The 9,320-nt window shown below is 35.5% G+C and overlaps 1 protein-coding gene across 1 annotated transcript; it reads right to left on the minus strand.

Annotated features, from left to right (window-relative positions):
* Nucleotides 1-403: 403 nt before the first annotated feature.
* On the minus strand, nt 404-8,947 carry LOC134596593 (25-hydroxyvitamin D-1 alpha hydroxylase, mitochondrial). Its single transcript, XM_063444778.1, has 9 exons — nt 8,686-8,947; nt 5,893-6,083; nt 5,451-5,647; nt 4,833-5,033; nt 3,296-3,459; nt 2,742-2,908; nt 2,268-2,349; nt 1,492-1,689; nt 404-1,311 (listed from the first exon to the last, which is right to left on the minus strand). Exons 1-9 carry the CDS (start codon nt 8,887-8,889, stop codon nt 1,198-1,200), a joined length of 1,518 nt encoding a protein of 505 aa, XP_063300848.1. The 5' UTR covers nt 8,890-8,947; the 3' UTR covers nt 404-1,197.
* Nucleotides 8,948-9,320: the final 373 nt, after the last annotated feature.

Raw genomic sequence — 9,320 nt, forward strand, 5'->3', positions numbered from 1 at the left:
GCTGCCTCCAAGAAGTCCTGAAAACACAAGGTAGCAGTATAGACACGAGCTGTGGACAGGAGTAGGTCACCAGCAGAGTGTAGCTACTAAAAAGGGGCAGACCTGTCCAGCAGAATCCTCCTTAATCTATTATTCCTATAGCAATTTGTCCCATTTATTGTTAAATGTCCCCTTTTATAATATTGTAAAGTGCTGCAGAGTAAGTTGACGCTACATAAACACCAATAATAATAATAATAACAATAGTAATAAGAGAACTCAAAGTTTCTATTCAAATATTTATTAACAAATTATAATAAATATCTTAAAATACAAAATGTAATATCAAAATATATATATATATAAATAGATATAACAATAGTTTTAATACATAATATTAAAATAAAACAATACGAATCTAATATAAAATATTTTACAATGGCTAATTATGTACAGACAAATAAATATTGTGTGCGGGGGTATGTTTGTATACATCAGTAGTGAAAATGAATTGTTGTAGGTAAAATAAGTGAGCAATTTTTCTAATGGGATGCAATATTCCCGACAGTGTTGGATAAGAGGCAGGCATCTTGGATTTCTATTGGCTACTCAGACATTTGGATTGTACCCTTGCTAATAGTTAAAAACGTCTCTTATCAATGGCAGGTATCACTGTAAAGAAGCTTTCTCTGGTGTGGATTAAAACACACAGATTGGCAATTGTAGAGTGAGGATGATATTTGAACCTTAACAATGCATTTCTTAATTTGAAGACTGGAGTTTTTAATATGGAGCCATTACCCTGAATTTATCCTTGGTTTCCGGTTTGTGCTTCCTGTATAGTATATATCCTTTAAGGTAGAGTGCTATACACATCACATTTGTCCAGTTAAAGCAAAGCTAGGATAGTATTTAAATACATTCTGAGGTATCTATCGGTGCACGTTTTTGTGCTTGATCACACATTGATGAATGTTGCTATGTGTCCATTTTGTAAACATAAAGTCTTGATATATCCACTGTTTCATGATTTCCATTCCATGTTCTTACTTTATTTTACCATTAGATTGGTTTGTTCTTTTATCCATCCATTTTATTAGTCTGCTATCCATCAGTCTCTTGATCCCTCGAAAAGTTGTATTTTCTGTTAAGATTTTTACTGAAATCAGAAATTGTGGATTCACCTTCCTTTCCAGCTGTTTCTCACTGAGTGCAACATTATCGTTCCAGAAACTGCAGGTTGATTTCTTTTTCTGGTACTAGGAGTGTCCTTGTCATGGGTTTTACTGTACTTCCTGGATACTCGGGTCTCAGCTCAAAGTGAGTGAGAATCTGCATTAAAAAGGAGTAAATAGATTGAGTTATTCTGACCATTGTACCACTGTTATTTCTATAAACTTGGTGTTTTGTGTACTAGTGACATGTGTTTCTAACTCGTATAACCTCAACAAGAACCCATATGCATTCATTGTGGTCTTTCTTTAAAAACTAGAGTTATTTGGATTCACTCACCCGTGCTAGAGCCAAATACACCTCCAATTCAGCTATGCGCCTTCCAATACAGCTTCTTTTACCAAAACCGAATGGGATAGAGGCGTATGGATGATGGGATTCATCTTTTTTTAGCCAGCGTTCAGGATGGAACTCATTGGGATCTTTGAAGACTTTTTCATCTCTGGATGTGGCGTAGTGACATAGAGTGATGAGAGTCTACAAAATAAAACAATATTAGCTTAGTTATGGTCTTCAGCCACCAATAAAACGAGTATGTAAAAGTAGAAAAAGTGGAGGAATAGATATAAAACAATATATTTCTTTAATTCTAGATTAACCATATCTTAGTTTATTTTAAAATGGCTGCATCAGCATAATATGGCGCAACTTTTGCTGGACACTGTAGTATTATACACTATTCCTCTCAGTGATACAAATACAACTTTCCCAGATTTACAGGGATATTCACTAAAATGAGAATTCAAAGTAAATTTCAAATTAAAGTCAAAATAGCCATTAAAAGTCAAAATAGCCGATCTGGATCATTTTGAATTATCGCTTTAGTAAATAACCCTGTTTGAGTCAAATGCAAACTTCAGATTACAGTGTTGATTTTCGACCATTTTACATTTTTAGGGGAAGAATAAAACGATTCACTTCACACTGGGCATATCCCAATCATATCTTGGCATTGTACTTAAGTATAACAGAAAAGTTGAGTATGAAAAAAACCTCAACTAAAAGTTAATATAGGTGCTAGAAAATGGGACTCAACTAATTTTAAGTGCACTCACCTTCTTTGGGATGGTATATTCTCCCACTTGTATATCTCTGTCTGCCACAACACGAGCATTACCAGGGATAACAGGGTACAGTCTGCAAATACAACGTAATTCACTGAGATCTGTATGGCAGTATACACAACTGATGTTAATTTTTTCAAACTCGTACTTGATAATATCAAAGGCAGATTGAATTACTGAGCATGGTAAATGGGGTCCCTCTATTTTTTTTTTTATTTTTTTTTTAAACATGTGTAACAAATTCTACCTAGAGAATATATTTAGTTAGGCAAGACCCATTTTAACTGTCATTGCCATAGTAACGTTTTAAAAAGCCTAACAAAAAAAAATCAAATCTCAATATATTTTATATTTTAAAGCTGCATTTTCTGCCAACTTCAGACTTGATTAATCTTGAGGGAACAAAAATCACTTGCTGCATTATTATGACTAAATGTCCACACAGGGCATTAATGTAGTTCTTACCTTAGCACTTCTTTGACGACAGCTTTCATTAAAGGCATTCTGGCAACTTCAGAAGCTGAAGGAATGGGTTGACCTTGAGATACCTCCTTGATCTCGGAGTACAGAGCGGCCTGTATGTCTGGATGCCGAGCTAGCTCATAGAGACTCCAGGAGAGGGTGCTCGAAATCTGCCATTAAAAGTCAGAGAGATTATTAAGAAATAAAGGCTTCATATTAGCAGTTTAGAGCTTTTAGGTCTGTTTTAACCCTTCGAGTGTTATGGGTAGACCTATCATAGGTACTTAAAAAGTTAAGGTACACTCTGCATGGTATCTTATTCCTATTACTAGTAACTATTACTATTTACTATGGGAGGCCTATCCCTATAACGTCAAAGGTCAAAAAAGAACTGAAAGTCAATAATATCAGTTCCCAAAGATGTGTTCTATAATGTATCTTATTGTTTTAATAACATATTATTAATAATACTAGTATCAATAATCTTATCTGTATTATACATCTATTAATAGTATAAAATACTCTTGTCAGGATATGACAAATAACAATTTACTCACGGTGTCTACCCCCGCTAGAAGCAGCTCGGTGACGTTGCCATACACGGACTTCATGGGAATTTTCTCCTGAGCTAAATAGTAAGTCAGGTACTTTCCTTCCACTTTTTCACCTTGTGCCACTTTTGCTGCCACGTCAGCCATTCTCTGGTCAATGTGTCCCTTGGCTGTAAAGCAGACAGCATAAAAAGTAATTACAAACGTTGAGTAAAAATAAAACTGAACATAAAATCTACGTTTGCTTTTTTTTGTATTCAAAAATGAAATATATTTAAAAGATGAAATAGTGTTTATTTGAATGTATTAAATGCTGAAAAGTGACGTAACATGCATGTGATGCTACAGAGCAAACATTTCTAAATTACACGTGTGAAATTATTCATGTATTATATTTGTTTATGTATGTCTTTGTAAAGGCGTAATCTCGAATTTCTTGGTATTTTTTTGAGGAAATAACGATAGGCAGCTTAAATGGGCCCATATTTTTTTATTTTTTATGTATAAAATGGTCATTTACACTAAAAAATTCCATAAGTAATTTCCTACATTATTGGTCTGGAAGAAATAGTAAGTAAAGCACCAGGACCTTGGCCAAATTCACCAAAAAGTAGGATATTGGAATAAGATAACCAGACTGAGAGGAATAGATGGAGAAACATAGAATGTGACGGCAGATAAGAACCATTCGGCCCATCTAGTCTGCCCAATTTTCTAAATACTTTCATTAGTCCCTGGCCTTATCTTATGGCCTTATGCATATCCCATGCATGCTTAAACTCCTTCACTGTGTTGACCTCTACCACTTCATCTGGAAGGCTATGCAATGCATCCACTACCCTCTCAGTAAAGGAATACTTCCTGATTTTATTTTGAAACTTTTGCCCCTCTAATTCAAGACTATGTCCTCTTGTTGTGGTAGTATTTCTTCTATTAAATATAGTCTCCTCCTTTAGTAATAGCTCATTATGTTAAACTTGCTTGATAGCAATGCAATGCAACACGTGTCAAAGTAGACCTGTACATATGTTGCACAAGAAAGTAAAAGTCAACATAATATCATTTAAATGGCTGAACTGCTTAAATCTCTATGCCATATGCAAACCCTTTCGGAAATGCAGCACGGCGTTTGAAGTTAAATATATACCTTAATTGGTCTTATCACTGTTTGCTCACAGAACTACCTTGTTCCACTTTCACTGTTTGCATTTTGAAGGTCATAAACCACAGAGTCATGGTTTTAGAATAATCTAAGCCAGCTGATGAAAACTCAGCTGTGTCCTTCACAGGATCAATCAGAGGAAATCACGTGTAGACTTTGGAGTGTTTTGTTTGCTCAGATGATGTACAGAATACACACAATACAGAGGTCAGTGCTACTTTGACAAGCTGAAGATGATGCAAATATCTAACTTGTGACATTATTATTATTAGGATGAATTATTATTATTAGAATGAAATCAAATTGTTTTATTATTATGATATGTTACCTGTGCATATTATATAATAAAATTATGTATTATATTAAAATAAAGATCCTTACCAAACGCAAACATGTAGTCCCAAGATTGGCAGAACTTTTGCCAAGGCTTGCGGAAGATTCTGTGCAGAAATTTAGGCATGGCCATGGTTAAAAGAGTCATCACAAACATAGTGTTGATGGACTTTATAAACCTCTCTGTCTCTTTGGGGACAATGGTTTCTAAGCAGCCAATCCGCGACTCAAACAAGATGGATGATATACCTGAAAAAAGATAGAAAATATTGCTTAAGATTAAAAGGCATGGATGAGCTTACTCCTTGCCATATTTAATTAAATTATGGAAGGATTATCTTAATCTCAAATATCCACATTACTCCTGCTGTCTGAAAATGTTCAGATATATTCTTGTGATGTTTACTAAAATTATACTTTGAAATAGCAGCAACGTGAATTTAAGATCTGATCATTTCAAATAATTTAGTTTCAAAATTGTCACAAAAAAAACTGTATCCTAAAATCCCTGTAGATTACACAATACATTTTGTGGCATTCACGTGTCACACTATTAAACAAATTAATCTAATATTGCAAATTGGCTTTAACATATTAATTCAATTCAATTACAGAAATACTAGAAGTAAGTACCTAAAATAAATGGATAATAAAATTAAAACCTACCTTCTAACCCAAACATATAGAACAAATTGGAGATATCCTTTACAGTGTGGGTTGGACTCTGGTTACGTTGATGGTTGATCTTCTTGATAAGGTCACCTACGACATCATTCAAAACACCGCTGTAAGCTTCCACTTCTTTAGGCTTTAACATGTGTTTTCCCAAAATACTACGTAGCTGCTGCCACTCCTCTCCTTCACTGTAATGGTTAAAAGAAAAATAACATTATTCACTGAGAATCCAACATGCTTACCATCAAATCCATATAAAGCCTCTTAAAATGTATATTGTGTTATCACAAAGGGTGTGCTGCAAGACAGCAACAATGTATAAACGTGAAATAAAGGAATTGCCAGAAGAACATGTGTATTTTATAAATGCTATCAAAACACCAATGGAGTGGTAGAGCCTCAGTCATTTAATGAGATTTGTTATGATACCTACGCTGTAAGCAGACCATATGAATGTCCTCTGCACTGTCGGTAATCTTTCCAGGAAGAGAGATCTGAACGTATTGGATGCTTTCCTTCTTGCCTTAACACCTGCTCAATCAAGGATGGTTCTGCCACATGGACTGTCAGGATTGGACCAAAACTTGCCTTCCATACTGAGCCATACTTCGCTTTACCTTGCAGCTGATGGGAAGGAGAGTAAAATATTTAGAAGACGAGAAAAACAAGATCGACAACAGCAATAAAATAGAATAGAGATTATATTCTGCATAACAGGTTTTGTATACGTGCAGTGCCTAGATGACCTGGCAACCTTAATTTTGGCAAATCATCACAGGAGATGTAGTTCTAAAGAACCTGTGGATCCACCTTTGGCCACCCCTGTTGCATACGCTACAACAAAATATTAATCATTACGCAATTCAGAAAGCGCAAATCAACATGTTTCACCATTTTCAAACTGGGTTGGCTAAAAATCAGCCCTACAGAGGGCATTTTAATAAACTTTTTGCTGGTGGTGGAACTTTGAAATAGCATTCCAGAAAATGTGCTATGAGCTAGAACAGTAGGGCAATTCAAGGTGTCTGGAAGGGTGATGAATGGGAACTTAAAGTAAGAGTAATTAAACCCTATGCTTTCTATCTGTTAAACCGTCCTTAATCTTCAATAGTGATAAAGCTACCTAGCTACCTAACTCATAAAATAGAATCAATGATGGATAAACATGTGTAAGAGTTGCAAGTTATATGCAAGATTGTAATAACAGATATATATTTAATCCTTTCAGTTGAAAGCTCATTTCCCCATGTGAGGCTATAAATATTTGGATGTGAAAATCACTGATAAACTCGTCTCCATGTTATAAAGATTCCAGCCCTGTGCGCCTTGACAAAAATACATTTATTGATATAAACACTTTCAAAAGAAGGAAGAACTGTCACAAATCCCAGACTAATTACATTACAATTTCTCTACAAAATACCAATGAATATACATGTGATAATTTCCCACAGTTACATGCTGTTTCTTTCCACTTTAGCACCTAAATTAACAGCAAACGAAAGAAAACCACAATGAATTTCCTGAGCTGTGAAAGATCTGGATAGTTTTTTTTTTACATTTAGTAGGTGTTATGAAAGCTTTCTAGGAATAATTGAAGATGGCTTCTTTTTTCTTTTAACAATGTAAGATAAGACTTGCTTCGGCAGCATCTATGCCTGTCTTCTATCAAATGACTTCTTATCAATTGCTGACTTCCAATATTTACATTACTAACTGAATACTTTCTCCAACAGCTGATCCGTTGCATCAGAAAGGAGAATGGATAGACAGTGCCAGAAGGGAGACACATTAATTTTGCAGTAACTGATCACCTGCTATGGAATGTGACACAACGACCTGTTGGGCTATCAATGGCATTAAGGCTCCAGTGGCATTCTCATAATATGCATCTGGAGCTGGCTAAGAATCGTAGAAATCTAAATAATAATAATAAATAGATTCATATGATCGCAGTCAATATTTTTGTAATGTTTTTTTTTTATTTTAACAATATTGAATTGTTTCCGGAAAAAAAAAAAAAAAAGACGACAGAGTAATTTTAAGGTCAAAATAGTTGAAACATAGCTCAGTTTGAAAATGTATCTAATTTAGCTATTTTCACCTGTTCAAAAAAATTCACTACAGTTTTCACACAGTTTAGTTAAAAAAATCTAAAAAAATCTGAATATTTGCAAAGTAGTCAATTGCTTATATTGAAAAAGAAAGTTTGTAAGAGGTTATAGTGTGTGTTAAAGTGACATGTTCCTGAATTAGAAACAGGTAAGCGAAACAACACAGATAATCCATACAGATAATCCAGTCACTGTAAATACAATGCTTTTCTAACCATGCCATTGTAATTAAATGCAACCTAAAAGGACTTGCTGAGTTTCCCTTATCTGTCAATTCTCCCAATCTTTACTTGCTGATTCCTCAATGTATATGACATGGTCAGACAGATGACATATCAGTCTCCCATGCGCCCCAGAGGAAGCCTTGTCCACTCATATTGGTGCTGAAACGATTAGCACATTGTGGTTACACTACACGTCAGAGGAGCTGCTCCCAAACATCTCAAAGAGCGCTCATTCATTAAAATACGGATGTTAGTAAGAAATGAATCACACTGATTTACCAATACTGGGTCAAGTCTAACCTCGTGGGAAACGTGACTTAACACGATTATACGACATTGTATCGGTAAAATCCAGACTGATGTCATATAACTGGCACACCAAACATCAGGTGTAAGAATCACTGACAGCATGGAAGACTCAAGCAGTGAACGGTTCACACACAAAAATAAATGGGCAATAATTAATAACTTAGCCAGTCATAGTGATAATTATCCAAGTGAGGACTGATCTGCATATTCCATTTAAATGGACAGCCTCTTTCATTCCAGTTAATGCAGACTACAACTCCCATCAGGCTCAAAAAGTCACAGCAAAAAACGGTATATAAGGAAGACACAACAAACAAAAACAAAGCAACTCTCATCATGCTGGGAAAACGAGGATTTTTCCAGGGTGCCTATGAATGATTTCAGTGGAAACTTTGCTTTAGATTTTATATTTCAGCTGCATATTTATATTATAGCCATGTTATAAAAAAAATATATATATATATCAAGACTTGCAAAATTAAATTATGAACAATTCTAGTGTAATATTTTATACCATATCCCATACAATATTTATTTTATGTCTTTTACAGCTATTCCCAATAAATGAGTATCCCTTACCTGCAGCTCGTGTAGACGGGACAGCCCCCCTTTTAAGAAGAGATCAGTGAAGAAGCCCACTGCAGATGGCCCCGGCATATCTGCCAAAGACTTGTTCCTTTTGATGATTTTTTCTGACTTTTTAAAGAAAGTCTCTGCCCACTGCTCTGGGAAGCCTTTCAGGATGGGTGCAGATCTGCTGGCCAGTTTAAGGGATTGTGCCATTGTGCCTTCAGGATAGTAAGGCAATTATTTGTTGGTGGCACCTTCACTTGTAGCATCTTCAACTATGCCAAGTCCTCTATTTATACAGAAACAGATAGAATCCCCACTCCAGGAGAATAGATACAGTATTCTATTAGGCCACGCCCCTCAGACAGTTTCATCATCTGTCAGTCAGTGAGTTATTAAGCGAGGCGTGGCATGTCGGAGAGGTATGCAATAGGAGAGGTACAGTCCTGGCCATTGAGATGACAGGGGGCGTGGCCAAATTGTGCATGTGTGGGCTAATGCCATCAGCATGCCATCCACGTGGGCTCCTGATGACAAGGGAGGGGGAGACGTGCTAGGGGATCTCTCAGTTAAAATATAATCCAGTTGGTTTTTCTTTCTTTTTTTTAAACGAATACATTATTTTACAATTCAACCTAGTTTAC

The sequence above is a fragment of the Pelobates fuscus genome, chromosome 1, assembly GCF_036172605.1.
Source record: "Pelobates fuscus isolate aPelFus1 chromosome 1, aPelFus1.pri, whole genome shotgun sequence".
Taxonomy (NCBI): Eukaryota; Metazoa; Chordata; class Amphibia; order Anura; family Pelobatidae; genus Pelobates; species Pelobates fuscus.